Genomic DNA, 19,317 nt, shown 5'->3' with positions numbered 1-19,317 from the left:
TAGCTCCTGGAGGCCAATACCATCTAATTGCATCCACAATACCCCAAATTCAACCCAGCAAGGCCGATTTCAGCGCTAATCCCCTTGGCAGGGGTGGAGTAAGGAAATTGATTTCAAGAGCCCTTTAAGTAAAAAAAAAAAAAAGGGCTTTGCCGTGTGGACGGGTGCAGGGTTAAATCGATTTAACGCTGCTAAATTTGACCTCGACTCCTAGTGTTGACCAGGGCTAACACAGCGGTTCTCAACCTTTTCCATGTCAGGACCTCATTTTCTGCACTGGGATCTCCCTCCCATCCAGCTAAGACAGTCTTTTCCATTTAACAATTTTGGAAGGACTAGGTGGTCACAACCCCAACCCCTGTTCGCAACTCACAGGTTGAGAATCCCTGACCTAACACATTCTTCCAATCTCTAACTTCCATGATTTCCCCCACACCACCCCCTTTATTTTGACTGGTGTGCCCAACAAAAGATGTGAATTTCAGATTATCTTGGGATCTGTCTCCAAAACTGGCTGAAGTCCATGAGTAAAAAGGAAAACTAATTAAAATAAATACAGTATTCTACATTAATGGGTCAAAACATTGTATTAGCATTAATGTAAACTGTAGTGTTTTGGACCATTACTGTAGAATACTATTTTAATAAAGGAAGCCAGGTCTAAGAAACACACACAAAATCTTGTTGCAGTGATCCTAATGCAGATGATGGTATATACTGTTGATAACATATCCTTGATATATACGAGGCAAGTGAAGGTTTAATTCAATGTTCACATGAATAAGAATGAGTAGTATTGGCCCCTGAAAAAGTAAAACAAGGTACATGTTGGAACCTGTCTTTTTTGCTATGTTGCAACCCCAGAAATGGCAGTGCAGAAATGGCAGCAGTGTATTATGAACGCATTGATGTGGAAGGCCACCATTTTGGTCCTTCATCTGTTCAGAGGAAGAACGCTTTGAAGGCACTGGACAAAGTATTGAACAACATGACCAAACTAATCAAGGTCAGTGATGTGACAAAAGATTGAGTGCTTTGGTATTCTTCATTTTTCTTTCTACCCTGATCCTTGTTACCATTAAAGCTCCTTTGCAACAATTCACTGGTTAATATGCATGTGGCATTTCAAAGGCTCCAAGCTATTAGTACCTCTCCCTTTGTAAAGTTTCCTTCCTGCACTGGACAACTGCTTGGTAGTGAAAGGTTCCTTGTTATACCTGGTGTTTATAGTTATGATCTGCCTACTTTCTTGAACATAGTACTTAGCTGAATGAGTCAGTTCAATGTTATAATGAATTACCCCTTCCACCTTAAAATAACTCCACTGTTGCAACAAATGTTGCTAAAGAGAGATTTCTGAAACAGTATTTAAGGGAGACCATAAAACAATGTTGTTTGAGGAGGTTAAAAAATGGCTCTGCAAGACACTATGGAGGATGTTATGCATATTCATACTCAGGGGTTAAATTCTGCCGGAGTTGTCCAGAGCGGAGTTCCGGTAAATATTTTTAAATTCACAGGGCTGATGCCCCAAACCCCAGTGCTTCCAAGGGGGACTCTGGGAATTACTCTTTGAGAATTTAAGTCCTGTTCATACCCATACAATGGCAGTTAAGGTTGCATTTCTGCAATAACAGAGCTTATTGATTTTGCTGGGAACTTAAGGCATGATACTGCTGCCCTTCATTTAATTTCAGTAGTCACCCTGTATTGGTCTCCGGTGGTTTGCTGGCAATATCACTAGCCCCAGGAAGCTGTAAACCAGCAGGGACATTGCTCTTTTCAGAAACAGAGTTGTCAACTGGAATTTACACTAGGGAGATGAGTAAAGACTACTCATTTTTATAAGGGCTGTAGAATCAGACAATTACCTTTTATGACAGATTTATGGTGTCTCTGTATCTTGCAACTTTGCTTTAAAAATTATCCAGCTGATTTTATAACAGGGAATGAGCACATCAGGCTGCTGTGTAAAAGCCAGTTCTGTGAATTTCTCTGCTACCAGGAAGCATGAAGTGCTATTGGTAACTGTCCACAATGGTAAATACACCTTGAGGTATTAATTTCCTCAGCAATGAGTAATATGAGGAAGGAAGTGAAAAATATCTCAAACTATAAGAGCACCAGTTTTATATTTGAGGGAAATGACTGACCCACACAGATGGAAATGGGAAAGTTTTTCTCAGTCTATTTGAAAAAGAGATTAGGTCAGATCCTGGTCTCAGTGAATTCCCATTCACTTAGATGAGATTGGGATTTGGTGCATAGCCGTTTGTATGAAATGTTCATTAACAACAAATGCATAGGACTGAAATACTACCTATAACTAGAGACAGTGCCAGGAAGTTTGATGGCACTTATCCAGAGGAGGATTAGGACCGAGATAGGGTTTGATGGTCAGGTTTAAATTTGAATCAATAGTAAGATTTGGATTCAAATGAGATAGTGCCAAATTCTTGTGACCAGCATTTGAAAAATCTCAGGCCAAAATAATGGAAAATCTCATGAGATCTGTCTGAACAGACCAAGACCAAACTTTTTGTTGTTGTTATTTACTGTAAAGTATCCCAGGCAAAACCCATCCCCACTGTAATTCCACTGATTGCAGCAGAACTTAGGCAAGAATGAATTCAGCCGCCTAGCACAGAACTTTGACTCAGGAACACACTGTATTCTTTTCAAACTGTAATTGCTGTCTTCACTAATTTGACAGGACAAGGGCCTTCAGAATGACCTGAATGTCATTTTTTTCTCGGATCATGGGATGACTGACATTTCCTGGTTGGACAAAGTGATTGAGTTGAAGAACTATATCAATATGACTGATATTATCCAAGTAAAGGACCGAGGCCCTGTTGTGAGCCTGTGGCCAACTAAGGAGAAGCAGACTGAGGCAAGCAAAAGAATCACCTTGTTATTTCTTCTGTTTTATACCAATCATTTCTCAGCTTCAGTCTGAATCCCAGGAGTCCAATTCTGCCCTCAGATATGCATGTACAGGTCCTACTGAAGTCAACAGGAGTTGCATATCAGAAGGCAGAATTTGGTCCTGTGATTCCAGTTTCACCTAATGATGGATGATAAAGTGCAAAACATTTTTGAGTAAAAGTCAAATCATGCAAATCAAAAACTATAATTTTTCTCTGCATTATATTCTTTATGCAAATACACACACACACACACCCCCGTCCCATATTAGCAACATCTATTTGCTTTAGGCAGAGAGGTAGACTTGTTTTCTACTTTTTTTAATACTATAAAACACTATGCCAACATTTTCTAACCTGGTGCCTGACACTAGACTTAATTAGGCTAACATTAATCCATAAATAAATGTTCAAGGGGACCTAAGCACCCCCAGCTTCCACTGAGATCAAGAGGAGCACAGCATGTCTCAAAATCAAGTCAGTTCTACATCCATTTTTAGGCACCTATATAGAACCCTAACTTTCAGCATCCAGGCTGGGATTTTCAAAGAAGTTTAAGGGAGTTAAGTGCCCTAATTCCACTGAATTTCAATAGCATTTGGGCATCTAACTTAATTAGGCTCATTTGAAAATTCTGGTTTTTTTGTTTTTTTTACACAACAATGGCAATCTCTTTACAACAATTTTGAAGCATTAGCATTTTTGATTCAATAAATGATAAAAGCCAAAAACTGCTGGTTTTGAGACTGTTGGAAATAAAATTATGGAAACCGAGTGAAGTTCTATACTAATTTTCTTAAAGTGCAATATGGTTAACAAATAAGAATGCCCCATTGACAGTTAACCAAAAAACACACTCTTGAAAATCTATTACTGTTTTCCATAGAATCAGAGAAAGTAGACATATTAAGTGATCTACAGTCCAGGTACCTGCCAGTGCAAAATTGTTTCCTACAGTTCATTTTCTGTTGGTTGCAGTTTCATAACTCACTTGTACATTGTAGATTAAATGATTATAGGAGAGGGTTCAAAGTCTGTAGATTTCTGCACAAAAACAGCCACTTTAGGAAACAGAGCTGGTATTGTACTGACTTGATGGTCTGACCATTTGAAGCCAGTGCCAGGGTTTAAAGTGGTCTCAAAGGAATGCCAGAGCTTTCATATAGGGCTCGCACAGTTATTAAAATACTCATAATGCCCTCTTTCTGGAGGCTGACCTGCCTCAGTCTCATATCAGAGGCCTCTATATTTTTTGGCTGGATCTGGAAACCACCAGCCACCTGTAATGCTTGCTGCTCACATTGACAGAGCTCATGCCCCCATTCAACAAAGCACCTGCTTAACTTCCATTAAATGGCTCTATATCCCTGGATAGTGATGGAATGCAGGGTGTTGCAGCATGGGGACGTTTTTCTGATGGATTTTTCTTCAGGACTCCAGAGCACAGAGTAATCAGTAGTACCCATTTCACTTCCCTAATGGGAGTTTTTGGGGCTTTTTTTAAGGAAATGAAATTTATCATCTTTCCCTAGGAATGCTACTGCCCAGAGTGGGCTGTCCTCCCTAACCTTCCCATTATCTAAGGGCTTGGATACACTTGCAAGTTAGAGCTCATTAAATCAGCCCTGGGCACCTAACTCTTGAGGTGTCCACACTGGCAAGGGACTTAGAGTGCCTGGACTCTGAAGCTGGAGCGCTCCTGGTAATCCACCTCCATAAGAAGCATAAAGCTTGCTGCTCTCTGGCTGAAACGCACGGATGTCAGTGTGGACGACGTGTTGCATTACTGCGCTGTGATTGGTCTATGGAAACATCCCATAATCCCCTGACGTCAAGTGGCCACTCTGGTCATTGTTTTGAACTCAGCTGCAGGCATGCGGATATCCTCTGTCAAAGCTCCGTTTCTGACAGCCGGCTGCTTATCTGCTCTGTGGAATGCTGTGAGTGTGTGAGAGGGACAGGCAGTGGGGAGGGGGGTCTGCTGCTGCCTGAACTTACAAGACAGCATGCTGACACACACTCTGTCCCCAAAACACACTCTCTCTCCCCCACATACACACAACACACTCCCTGTCACACTCCCCCCTCATTTGAAAAGCAGCTGCAGCCACTTGCACACTGGGATAGCTACCACAATGCACTGCTCTCTGTGGTGTTGCACGAGCTGCTAATGTGCCCACACCACTGCGCTTGCAGCTGACAGTGTGAACATGCAGCAGCGTTTTCCCTGCTGCAGTCTCCAAAGGCCGGTTTAACTCCCGGCTCTCTACATCTGCAAGTGTGGCCAAGTCCTCAAGAGTGCATTTGAGTCTGCAGCTGATCATTTAGGGCTAGTCTATACTGAAAAGTTACATCAGAATAGCCACGTCTCTCAGGGGGTGTGGAAATCCCCCATGCCCCCCACCCCTCGAGACTTAGTTAAGCTGACCTAACCCCCAGTGTAGACAGTGTTAGGTAAATGGAAGTAGTCTTCAATCAACCTAGCTACCACCTGTAGGATTATCTAGAGTGATGGGCCAACTCCTCCTGTCGCTGTAGTGAGCATCCACACTGAAGCCCGACAGAGGTGCAGCTGCAGTACTGTAGCTCTGCCACTGTAGCATTTTAAGTGTAGACAGCCCTAGGAGGCAGTTACTGTAACAGCACCAGCAGTAACCATCTCAAAGCTATCAGTGTGGACAGACTCCAGGAAGTTCAGCCTTTTTCCTGCAAGCCAGACTCTCCCACTCTTAACTCATATGAAGTATTCCCAGCACGATACTTTTGAGTAGTCCAATTCAATTTTAAAACAACAGGACTATTCATGAATTAAGGCTCAACTCAACATAAGAGTGGCAGGATTTGACCCAGTGAGTCCAGTTATTAGACTCTGGTGCATTGTTTCTTGATGGTGGCTGTAATTGTGGAGCGTTTCCATGTGAGGTGTATATTTGGCCGGGGAAGAAGTTAAAAAAAGCAAATCCATCCTGCACGCATCTGAAACTATCACTTAAATATTCAGGCCATTGGCCTCACTTCACCTAAAGGCTGGGAACATTACCACACAATTAATGCATCTATCCTTCCATGTAGGTTATAACAATGAAAACTGTTGGGGAAGAGAGATTTATACCCTTAAGTTAAAAAATGACCCCTCTCAACAATATGTTCTCTAAGTATTTCTGCTGAATAATTTGGGTTACATTTTTATGCAGAAATTCTAGACAATAGGATAATATTAATAAGCTAATTGAACTTACATAGTGCTGAGCATCTTCAAAGCTCCAATAAAACATTGATGAATTAATATCACAGCATCGTTATGAGACCGATTAGTGCTATTACCTCAAACAGGGGCCCAGGGCAACTGCCCCTCAAATCCTCTCCCTCCCCACCCCAGGCCCAGGTTGCTCTGCCTACTAGAGCACACTTGTTTTCACTGTTTAATTCAGTGTCTCCATAATTGTTCCCAGTGCTGTAGCTCAGTGTGCATCTGTGCACATGTGTGTATACACACAAATTGTGTTTGCGTGTGTGGCAAATTTTCCAAGGGTGCCTCCTAAAATACACCTACCAAATTTGCATAAACACCCATTTGCACCTGCAGAGTCTCATATTTGCATGCATTAATGAATATTTGTGCACACAACTGGACACTTACAAAGATAAGCTATCTGGTTTAAAAATGCAGAAGTTTCTCCTCACCAACAGATGCAGATGCAATTTTTACAGGCAGATGGTTTTATAATGTTTGTTTCTTTTACAGGTGCATAATAAACTGAAAGCTGTGCAACACATGAATGTTTATAGCACAGAGGAAATTCCAGACAGATTCTATTACAAAAAAGGGAAATTTGTGTCTCCTTTAACTCTTGTGGCTGAGGAAGGATGGTTCATAGCAGAGGTAAACCATATGAACAAATTATTGATTTACCAGTCTGGTTAAAAAATATAATATATAAAATGAATAAGAAAAAAGATGGAAAATTATAAGATTAATGGTGAGTTATACTATTGACTCAGAGTTTAGCTGGGATAAATACTACCGCCTCACATTTAAATACTAGAAATGTACATTTAAATGAAACTAATGGTGTGACAACTACATTGAATCTAAGTTAAGATTAGTCCTTTGTCCTGTTGTGGAATAATAAGAGTTGAAACTTATTCCCTTTTGCATATAATTATTTTTCCTCTTCATCCAGTTTACCTTTTCCTTTCAGCCTTCCTCTGGTTAGGTTCAGGGATTACTTTCTTTTGCAACCTAAGATTATCCTAATGTATGACAATATTTCCTCCACCACAGTACCCTCAACTTGGTTCCCCGGGTACTTTTCTGACATCATATTGTCCCTTAAAAATACTATCTGCTCTCTTGACTTCCCCTCATTTCCAATTATTTACTACCATCTCCCCACCACTAAGCTCTACATTACTACAATTTTCAATAATTCCTTTGCTTCTGGTAATTTCCCCACCCTCTATTTAATTCAAAGGGGGTGGGTTTTTTGGATATAGAAAAAAAAAACTTATTCATAAGGAACCCATGCCCAAAGGTGATATAAAATACAGCATTTACTCAAAAGAGTAACTGTTTTAGGTGTATGTAAGTGAATGATTACAAGTGGTTGAAGATGAGCATTTTGTTATCTGCCATAAGCACAACTATGTTAACGAAGCATGTGTGTGTATATGCATGGATTATGCATGCATGCATGCATAATCAAGAGCACTGATTTCTATGCATAGGACTCAGTTAAACCACCACTGAAATGCAATCACTTCTGGGATGGAATACAACTGCTATTTCAGAGTGCCTTCCACAAAGGTGTTAAATGCCCATGGGAGGCACTCATCTTGCAGTGCATACAGACGCAACCACAGTCTGAAGACAGGAAATGAAGAATACCTTATCCAATTGAAACTGCAAGGATGAATTTTAGTAGGCAAACTGTTAATTAAATATTACAGAACTCAGTTAGTATACAGCGTTTAACATCGAATCATTTTTTTTAAAAATAGTGGAATTTGTTATATTTTCATACAAGTTCTTCATTATTATAAAACATTACTCCTAGTATTTAGTATTTATATTTCATTCAAGTCTTTCAAAGTGCATTGCATATAGGGTTGGTCAGGAAATAGTTTTCCCATCCCATGATAATTTTCAAGATTTTGAAAAGTTTTCCCATCTCAAATTGGGACCAAAAATATCAAAATCCTGAAAAAAAATTTGAAACTAAAAGAGTTTTGAACCAAAAATCCAAAACTTTTTGGTTTCAAAAATGTCAAAAGGTGACATTTCAACATTTTTCAAAAACTTCTTTTCCAACTTTTTTTTTAAGTTGGGAAATTCATCAAAACTCTTCCCACAAATAACTTTTTGGCGAAAAAATTCTCCTCAAAAAATTCTCGAGCAGCTTTAACAACAAATGTTATTTAAGCCTCACAGTGCTGAGGCTAGGTAACTATGGTTGTACACATTTTATAGAGGGACAAATGAAGACACCACAATGGTAAGTGATTTGTCCAAAGTCACTTAGTAGTGACATAAGTCAGTAACAGAGTTGGAAATAGAACCTAGGAGTACTGGCTCCCAGTCTTTCTAATAATTATACCACACTTGCCTCACAAATTAACATAGCTAAACAGAACAGCTCCTTTTATGCCTGTCATATCGTTATCTGACTGTCACATTTCCAACATAACACCTCTAGTTTGTGATGGGGAGTTTCAATGCCTCCTTTAAAAAAATCATTCTTGAATACGGATGGCGAGCTGCACATTTTCAGTTTAAAAATCTAAATGCCACTGTTGAGTTTCAAGAGTATATAAAAAAGTATCTGAAACCATTTTCTTTAATTGATTTTAGAAAAAAGGTTGTAACTAAAACCCTTTGTATAGTACCAGCTTAACATTCAGAACACTTATGTATACTGAAAAAAATTTAAATAATGGAAATTTGACAATCCCTTCATAACAGTCGAGCAAACATTGCTTACTACAAAATTATTCCTCCCTATTGTTTCTGATTTTCAAGAATGCCCTCTCATGCATTCACTCAATTCTTCCACAGCCCGGGTGTATTTTCATTACCAGAGACTCAGATTTGAAAAAGAAGCTGTGTCATATTTTTGAAGTAATAATTGAGATTTCAATTATTTTTCTGCCCAAACCACTGAAAAGAGTTTGCCAAGCTCTTTCCTATTGTGTTCACCTTTTACATTTTTTTTTAAATACTTTCCATTGTTAGTAGTATTCTCTGAGCACTACTGGCACTATTTTTGAGCAGAAAGGGGGAATGTCTCTGGAATTTTCTACCCTCTCCATACGTTCCAGATTTCACTTTTGCATTTCAGTATCCAAAGCTCAATACTCCCCCTCCCCACCTTTTTTTTTTTTAGTTCTGTTGGTTTGGGTGTTGATATTATTTTGTTCCTCTTGAACCATTACTCATTCTTTACCTCAATTTAATTTTCCATATAAAAATATTTGTGCTTCAGTACCTCTATACTTAATGCTTTGCTTGCTGGCCTGTATATATGTTGTGTACCTCTACTGCTGTACTTTCTGCAGTTTAAACAAGCTGAATTTGTAGTTACAGGCAAACAGAAGTATGTAGGAGAACTTTAGAATGTCAAGAGGGTTAGGGAATTGCGTGGCCTTGTACATTAGTGGTTCACCATTCGAGATCAATGTTCAGTCTTGGTTTAAGTTAGACATGAGAAACAGGTTTGTCAAATCTCATCCTTCCTCCCATTTGTGCATATCAGAAAATCACCGCACATACTGGCACAGTTCTGAGCGACTGGTACTCTCTTCTCAGCAGAAGCCCAGGACTGGGTTGTGAGTTAGGAGTGTGGTGTCCTGGGAACACTATGTTGGGAAGCTGGCATAGCACGTGCCCATACTCTGCTTGCTTGAAGCCAGTGCTCTTAATGACCCTATGCAACTATTTGCCAATGTAAAAGAAAGTATCAGGTTTTCTGACCCAAATACCAGCAAATGAGATAAAAGTTGCTACGTTTCTGACTTCATTTCACAGCAGCAGTAAGGTACTATTCTCTTTGTACTCTTGGGCTGGTGATCGAAGGGCATTCTGTTTCGTGAGTGTGGCATTACTCGGGAAACAGCTGAGTCCATAACATCTGGCAGTGTTTTTAAAGGGATTAACTTCAGCCACGTCATCATGATATCTCCAAAGAAACTTTACAACTTAGATAAGACTTGGCATGACTTGAGTGGATGCCTACAAATGCGGTACAACTTGTTCTATGGTGAGCAGCCCATTAGTTCCCTAGAACTCCATAAAGCAGAATAGCGGTGTAGGCAGGCACTATAGTTGGAGACCATACAAAAAAGCAGACTGACTCCATTTGCTCTTCTGCTTGCTCTGAGTGCTGTCAGTGAAATCGATGGAGACAAGGCAACAGATTTAATTTGTCAACTAGAACTGTTCAATTATCCTGTACATCTGCTGACTGTTATATACAAAGAAATGCACGGATACCCAAGGGCTTCCTGCAGTTAGCAGTCTAAAGATCTACACTTTATAATAAAATTTTATATACAGTTTCTATCCATGGTCAATTGTTTGGGGGAGGGGGAGGGAAGAAGAGAGAATAAAATCAGATAATAAATATAAACAACATGGAAATGGATCTTAACTCAGTCTGTCTCATCACTGATCTGAGTTTACAGGAGCTATGGATACAAAGTGCACACACTCTCTCTCTAGTCTTTGGCCTGGCCACTCAATGCCACTGTCACTCATCAGTCAGGAGAATTTTAACATATTATTAGTTGATGAAATGAAATACTATTTAGAAGTCACTGAAGAGATTACAATTATTTCTCACTGATCACCCAGCTCTAGTCCTGATCCAATGCCCGGGTCTGGTGTTAGTAGGCACTGCTAAACATGCCATTTTTGGATGTAAAAGTGAGATCCTGATTCCTGACCACTTGTGTTCATTCAGGACTCATGGTCCTTTTACAAACAGTAGGTGTGTTAACTCCAGGGTTCTGGCAAAATTCCAACTCTGATAATTACATTATGGCCTTCATAAATTCCCTCTGCAGTTTCAGACACAACTATGTTGTCTTCTTTATTTCATGCCCTAAAATATTTGTGTGGTGTTCAACAGCTGCAACATTTCATTCCAGGGAGGATGCAATCCAGTGATGGAGGAAATAACCCTCCAATATTGTTTGTATGTCAGTTTGTTAAGACCTCTAGGAGCCTCCTAGATTACAAATACTACTATGAATTTTTCCTAAGTATTAGTTACTGTGGAGCTGGAGAGACTGATTCCAGAGAAATGTTTAAAAGTACTATTTCTGTGTAACATGGTTAAGTGAAAACAAACTGGAGATACGATGACTGTGTACAAGCGTCTGAAGAATGTCCCCAGCAAAAACTTCCTAAATCAGGTCTATGGAATAGTCTCCTAAAGGAAGCCTCATTGCTTCAATAATAAAACAAGCAAACAAGACAAAATATTTGAAAATTTGTTGTAGGGAAGAGTCCTGTGTTGATTGGATTGACTGGATGAAATGGACCAACTTATTTAATAGATCTTTTCCTTTTCTGGCTTTTATGACATTGGTAATGAGGGCAAAGGACAAAATTACATGTAAATTATTCCACTGAATTGAACAACAGAAATTGGTCAGAAAGTGGCATTGCTAGGAAGCAGCCATAGAAGAACTCAGTGTTATGGACTAGCTCTGTATCTATATTCACCCACCAGAAACATTCAGAGAAGAAGGGAATAGAAACTGGAAAGGTTATCTTCCCTGTTAGCTACCCTCAGGCTCAGGGCCTGAAGTTGTGGCATTGTATACAACTGAAGGTAATAAAAATATAAGAATATTCTTATGTGCCTTCGTTTTACATCTGTATTCTATTGTAATAAATCAAGTGCCATTTCAGTATACTTGCTATGTCCCCTATTGGTGACTATATCCTGCCCTTTCAGGGGCTGGACTTGATGATCTAATAAGTCTTTTCCCTCTCTGACTACTATGATCCTATGACTATGGCGGCAGAACAAAAACTCCATTATAAAATAAAGGTTACGATACATTATTAATTACCCAGTTCTTTCATTATTTAAAGGCTCCCTCTTATGGCATTTATATGTTAACCTGTGTTTTGTTTTTCTTCCCCAGAGTAAAGAGAAACTTCCATTTTGGGAGAATGGCACAGGGAAAAAGGAGGCCTGGCAAAATGGGTGGCATGGATATGACAATGAGCTCATGAACATGAGGGGATTCTTCCTCGCATATGGGCCAGGTAGGCCAAATGAATGATCAGATAATCACAAACTCCCTGCCCCACCCCGCCTCTACAATAGCTTCAGAGAGAAGGCAGATCCACAGTGCTGCACTGTTTGGGGTTCAGCGGTGATGTAGAAGTTAATTCTGGACATGGAGCCTGTCCATCACAGCCTATATGAAAGTAGAGCAAGCTTGCTCTCCTTTTAGCCTCTAGATCTTATGTGAAACTGGGGAAGAAACAATGATTACATTTGCTTTGCCGTTCAGACATCATGCACTTTGTATGGCTGCCTAATGTAGGTGTGCAGGAACCTACCACTATGATCGCCAAAGCCTTGGATCAGCATTGAGTACCCCTTCCTGTTAATGTACTCCAAGGCTCACACATGGGCACATCAATAGGTCCTGTATTGTTTGGGATCCTCAGTTGTTTAAATCCTTCAGTGTTCTTTGGCACATTGGCCTCTCATGATGTATTGCTATGTACACTTCCATGACATGCACACTATCATGGACTTCCCAACCAACCTGTAATTATCTGGGATGAAATGGAGTCTCAGACCCTGATCTCTGTGTGATGTATATTATGCTATTTCTATACTACTACAAATATACAGGGTGCACAGGACTTCATCTGCAGATCTGAACACACTCTGGAGGTGTGTACCATTATCCCCATTTTACAGATGGGGAAACTAAGCACAGAGACATCAAGTGATTTGCCCAGGGCTACACAGGAAATCTCCTAATTCTCAAAACAGTTTCCAATCCATTGAACATTGCTGTTCTCAGCTAGGCTTGAGCTCTTTTAACTCTATATGAAATATAGGTATCCTTTTTTAGTCTTGGCAAAGGGCTCATGAAGGCAGAGTAGCCCCTTTGATAGCATCCATGTGGTTATTACTTATATCGTACAACTGCTGCATCATTACATAGAGAATTTCTGTGTCCCAGTTTGTCAGACCCTTTAAATATTGAATAGTGCATGCTCTTCACAGATGAGGGGGGAAAAAATAGAATCAAAATCTTTCACACAGTCATTGCAAAGCAAAACTGTCTGCTGAAAAGGCAGCAGAGCAATGTTTAAATGCACAAACACTTAAACATTTAAATAGCTCCTGTGTTTAATAGTTCCATTCTCTTTTCTTATTTGCCCCATTAATTTTAACAGATAATTTTGTATCCTACTCACAAGACTTTCTATTAGTGTCTGGAAAGACATAAGGTCCCCATCCCACCTGATTCCTTGTTTATTGGATGCTCCTGCAATTCAAAGCCTCAAGCAAAAGAAATTATCCAACGTTAAATCCTCCTTGCCATTCAGATACCAAAACATATCTTTGCATTTCTTTGTTTCAGATTTCAAATCTAACTTCAGGGCGCCTCCAATCAGATCGGTCGATGTTTACAACATCATGTGCAATATTGCAGGAATAAAGCCACTATCGAACAATGGATCCTGGTCCAGAGTGGAGTGTATGCTAAAAAATAATGCCAGTTTGGCACAGTTATTCCAGTGGAGCAGCTGTGTGCTGGCATTAATTCTACTTTTATTGTTTGCTTAACAGATCTCGTTACTCTGGCCCCAAAACAATATTGATCACTGTGACCAGTAACTTGATTTTTGTTTGTTTGGGTAGAATTCTTTATCTGAATAATGGCTTCAGTAACAGAATACTGTCTGGGTAAATTGCACCTATTCATCCAAATTCATCCCTCGAGTTACACAGGGGATAAATCACTGTGGTTATAACAAATGCAAAGCCAAATATTGCTTTCATTTACACTGTTGTAAATCTATACAGCAGTGTCAATGAGAGCAGAATGTGGCTCATTGTGAGAGTGAGTGAGTTAGTTACTCCAGGAGATAGAGAATGAATTCCCCCTCATACTACCATATCTAACTAAGGAGATGCTTTCACCTCTGCTTAGTTAGGGGCTCAAGACTGGATATAGTCCTTTGTAATTTTACCGGATTGTTTTGTTCTGGATTATTTCTTTCTCTCTGCTACAGCCCTGCCCTCTCCTCACAAAGCAGTTACATGCATGGTGTGCACTGCCCCATTGCTGTAAACAGGAAAAAACAGCCTCTCTCCACTAAGCTACAATAAACACAACCCTAAGAAAAAGTAGGCATGGGAGCATTCAAGAACCATAGCATCCTTCTTTCCCCATACTTTGTCTTTCCTTCTCCCTTAAGAGCATCAGCCCCCTCAGTACTCCATTAGCTCATAGAACCATAGAAACCTAGGGTTAGAAGGGACCACAAGGGTCATCTAAGTCTAATCCTCTGCCAAGAGGCAGGATTATTTGTTTCTCAACCATCGAATATAGAGGCCATTCCTGCACCCATTCAAGTCAGAAGAGTTTTACCATGGACTTGAATGAGTTTGAGAGCAAGCGGAGAGTGAGAGTTCCACAATGAGGCCAAACCTGAACTCAGGTCATCCATGTGGCAGTTTATTAGAACAGCCCATTGGTGATTTTTAAATTTAACGTCCCACCTGCCTATACAGAGGGCACCATTTATTTCACAATTCTAAGGCCACCAAATTTGCTACCCATATTTTTACCTCAGAATCTAAGATTCATTAGGAAAAAAAAAACAAAAACAGAACATTTTTAGCCTTTAAGCTTGAGAATAAAACCTTGAAAATGTGAATCAAGCGTCTACTGATACAGTAGCCCTGGGAGATATGAACCGTCTTGTTCTTCTTACTAGGACATTGACTCTGAAACCAAAAGATGACAGTTTAAATATGAACTATTTCACTGCTTATCATTTTAGGAGAAAAATCCAGCCAAATATGTTTTAGCCCCAAAAGGCCGCACTGTGGCAAGAGCCCCAACTGTCCCAGCTGCCAAAACTTCCAGCCTTCCCACAAGTTCCGTGATGCCAGCACGCACTGTCAATGCAAAAACTTCCATGGATGTTGACAACTGAAAGCAGAGGGATGACAGAAAATAAGTGGCAGTTTCCACGATATGCATCTGAAGAAGTGAGCTGTAGCTCACGAAAGCTTATGCTCTAATAAATTGGTTAGTCTCTAAGGTGCCACAAGTCCTCCTTTTCTTTTTGCGAATACAGACTAACACGGCTGTTACTCTGAAACCAGAAAATAAACTGCATTTCATATCAGAATAAACAACACAGGGACTATTCTGGTAATTGCAATCTTCATTTTCTGCTTAATTCATTAAAAACCTCCCAGTTACATCTAAATGAACTGGCCACCACATTTCCAGTCTGCCGCAGAATACAGGGCCTTTCTAATTGAGGCCCAGCTTATGGAGGTCTTGTCTATAAATCTTCAAGGAGAAAACTCATTTCCATATGCCAAAATTCTACCAGGTTTCTGTCTATCATAGAAATGTAAGGCTGGAAGGGACCTCAAGAGGTCAGCTAGGCCATCCCTCCCATGCTGAGGCACTCAAAATCTGAAATGATTTTAATGGCAATTAGCTCTGATGACGTGTCACTGTCAGAAGTCTAGAATCTTATTCTGCACCCAGCAGTGGGGTATCTGAATACTTGTATGACTAACAGGAAGGCCTGGCCCTTCTAACTCCATGGAATGGCATTTGTACTACTCAATCACATGCACTCAACAAAGAAGGCGAAAGAGAAAGATAGAAACACAATAAATTCAAAGTGCACAAGTGAAGAAATGAGGTGTAACCATGCTGCAGAGGGCCTTAGCCATAACTCAAAATATGCCAGTGACAAGTATAATAAAACAGTTTGGAACACAACTGGCCTCTTCTCTGTGCCTTTCCGGATGAAGTAGCGAAACATAACACCATATGGTCTCGGTGGTCCAATACATCAGCTGAACTCTTGAGAGTTTTCAGCATCTATTGCTTTTCTACCAGCAGCATCAGTGAAGAGCATGGTTTTAAGTGATTCCAGTTCAAGCAATGGAGCGTGCAATACACGTGGCTCTTTTCCCTTCAGAAGGTGATTTCTGCAGCAGGGAGACATGTTTATACTGGTGGACTTTCAAAAGACTTTTTATCCTTTAACCAGTGCTATAGTAGTGAGAGGAGGAGCTCACAGGAGATATCCAGGTTTGACATTCAAAGCCATTTCTCACAGAACGATGACAGGATGAGGACAAAAAATTATACTGAATGAATATTTCATCACAGGGACCTCAAACCCAGTCCTAAATTGTATTGGTAAAGTTAGATAGGGATAGACTCTTGCGGTTTCATATCTACACTGGAGCTGAAAGGCGTAATTTCCAGTTTGGAAATGCTCGATACAGCATGCCAAAAATAGTCGTGGCTACATGGACAGTGGGATGGGCTAGCTGAGTGCATACTTAGGGTCTCAGATAGGATTGAATTCAGAACAGATAGCCCATCCTCCTGCCCCTGTAGTTGCAGTATGCGGCTAGTTTTAGCACTCTAGGTTGATCAGAGCCAGCAGGGTGTGACAACCCCAGATGGAAATTACACCTTCAGCTAGAGTGCAGAATACCCTGGATGGTAATCCATCTCGGAGGTTAAAGTCCCAAGATTAAGGTAAACCAGAACAAAAACAGGGAGGCAGAGATAGCAAATCCCAACTAAGAACCTGATTATGCCAATTTTACATTGAAACTATATCTCTAGATTGAGGTTCTCGTCAACATAAAATGGTAGAATCTGGCCCTCAACCAATAGCTATTTTATTTATTTCAGAAGATTAATTTTGCTTAGTTGTTAAAACATTTTGCTGCTATACTGCTTGATGTTAAATATGGGGGATCTACATGCATTTTAAAATGTTAGTAATAAGAGATTTACACATCTTTACATAATTTTATTTTTTAAATGTTTTCACTGTAAAAAAAAAAACCCACCATATCTAGAAAAGAGACATTTAGGGTTTGGTCCTGCAAGGACCCCAAGAACCCTTAACTCCTCGCAATGCTGATGGGAGTACAGGGCACTCAGCTTTACCTCAAAGGAGAGGCTCAGCACATTCTCAGTATGAACTCCTGTGGAAAGATTAGGGTCCTTCCTAGATAAAATAAACCTCTAAAAATTAATGAGCATACAAACCCAGAGTAAAGCACATTTTGGGTTGGTTTGGTACAGTTAATTTAAGGATAAATGATTACAGCATGAAAAAAATCAAATTAAACTTGACAAAAGACTTCTGTAATAGCGGTAAAGATTTATGTAATGTCTTTTTAAAGGTCAAGTGAACCATCAAATCAATTGGGGGAAAAAAAAAGAAAATCAGCCTTTGTTATCAGGCTGTTGAGTATAAAAGGCAATTTAGGGCTTTCTAAGCATTTGCAGTGGCTGTGAAACAAGCATCTATTGTTCAAAGTTCCCTGTTGCTCTTTAATGGACCAGGCTCAATGAATTCATTTGAGCACATTTTTTTAAAAGTGAGAGAATTATCAGTATAAAAGATAACCAAATGACTAAATTACACAGTTTTGTTTGAAAACCAACAGGATATATAAAACACACACTAATCCCTTGACATTCTGGAGTCTTAAATCCTATAATAAAAAGGTTTCAATATTCTCTTACAGAGAAAAAAAGAGCTCAAAGGCAGCACAGGGCCAGATACGGATTTCAATTACACTAGTGTAAATCAGGAATAACTGTTCAATTGAGTTATTCCACATTTAGATCAGTAAATGAGATCAACATTGCCCCACTACTGCATGTGAGGAACAGTTAGAAAAGTAAGTGTCCATATTCAGAAATTCTGAGTGTTTGCAAATATTGCAAAGTACATTTTCAAAATGTATGAGAATCTCATGGGGTTTAATGAAAACATCCTATGATAAAGCACTTCAAAATGTGTTCAATCTGTGAAAGGAAAATTCTGTAATAGATTAATATCAAGTTGGTCATCTCCAAGAGAACTGAGAATCGGGTATGTTTTAGAAGTGCATCTTGCTTTTTTGGTATTTTTGTACCACTATATTGATTCATGCTCTGGTTCAAAAATCAGAGCATTTTGCCTGTAGCATCCTTATCTGTGTAACAAATAACTGAGGTGAATGTATTTTTAAAACCATGGTTCTAAGTGATGCTTTCCAACAATGATTGATTGTGAATGGGTGAATAATTATAAGAACACTGCATGATTTCTGTTAAAAATGGTATACATTTTTGTAAATAATGTAAGATTTAAAAAAAAATCCTAGAACACCTTGTCTTTCCTGGTTGATTGTTATATCAAAGTGTAGTCACGTTGGTCCACTTCTCACTTACAAAAATAGAGATACTGCAGTGTAAACAGTGTTTGAAGCTTATACTGACTAATCATCAGTGGGATGAATGATAACATTGTTTAAAAATGGTAAAGTCCTCAAAATATGCATGTAAATTAGATATTAAATAAATTGCACAAGATAATGTGGCTTGCATGTTGGATAATTTTTCCAGGGGTATTATAATAAAGTTAACCTTTTGAATCTGTTCGGTTTTTTTCCCTTCTAACTGCATGTATAAACATAGCAATATTAAACAACAGCACTGTCCATTGGTATCTCTACATCAACTAGGGACATATCTGTAAACATTTCTAATTCAATTTGTAAATTCCCTGTGGGGCAGGAATGTCTTTTTGTTTTGTATCTGTACAGCACCTAGCACAATGAGGTGCAACAGATTTTGCTACTCACCACTGGTATGCCTCCTTGTGGCTCATCTGGGGATTAGCTCGCCACTGGTTGGATCCCCCTTCCTGTGGCCGTTCAACCCCTCATCTCAATCTCATCTTCCAGAACTCTGAGTAATCTTCTTTGTGACTTGGCCCTCTGGCCAATCACTATAGTCCTCCCCTTTTGGAGTCTCTCAAAGTCTCTCTGGACAAGGTGCACCTCTGCTGTTCCAGGAAGTCCTCCATTGTCTGTCCAGGGCTGTGCCACTTCCCTAGTGGCTGGTAGGAAACCTGGGCCCAGCCTCTACTCCAGGGTTCCAACCCAAGGACTCTGTGTGCCGCAACTATGGGCTACTTACTCCCAGACCTGTTTGCTACTTCTCTGGGCTCTGTTCTACTCCTTCCTTCTATCCTCTGGGTTTACCAACTATCCAAGCTTCCTCCACTTCCCAGAGCTACTTCCCCCTATGGCTTCTCGCCAGACCCGGTAATCTCCAACACACCTCCCTCCTG

The 19,317-nt window shown here is 39.8% G+C and overlaps 1 protein-coding gene across 1 annotated transcript in view; it reads left to right on the top strand.

The window, feature by feature from the left end:
• Positions 1-17,035, top strand: part of ENPP6 (ectonucleotide pyrophosphatase/phosphodiesterase 6) — a 56,967-nt gene extending 39,932 nt beyond the window's left edge. Inside the window, exons 4-8 of the mRNA XM_073341760.1 lie at positions 865-1,006; positions 2,714-2,893; positions 6,673-6,810; positions 12,081-12,204; positions 13,548-17,035. Of these exons, the coding sequence (XP_073197861.1) occupies positions 865-1,006; positions 2,714-2,893; positions 6,673-6,810; positions 12,081-12,204; positions 13,548-13,753 (790 nt within the window). The 3' untranslated portion in view covers positions 13,754-17,035. The remainder of the gene's footprint in view (positions 1-864; positions 1,007-2,713; positions 2,894-6,672; positions 6,811-12,080; positions 12,205-13,547) is intronic.
• Positions 17,036-19,317: the final 2,282 nt, after the last annotated feature.

This window comes from Lepidochelys kempii, chromosome 4 (assembly GCF_965140285.1).
Source record: "Lepidochelys kempii isolate rLepKem1 chromosome 4, rLepKem1.hap1, whole genome shotgun sequence".
Lineage (NCBI taxonomy): Eukaryota > Metazoa > Chordata > Testudines > Cheloniidae > Lepidochelys > Lepidochelys kempii.
This window is presented reverse-complemented; position numbering and strand designations above follow the sequence as displayed.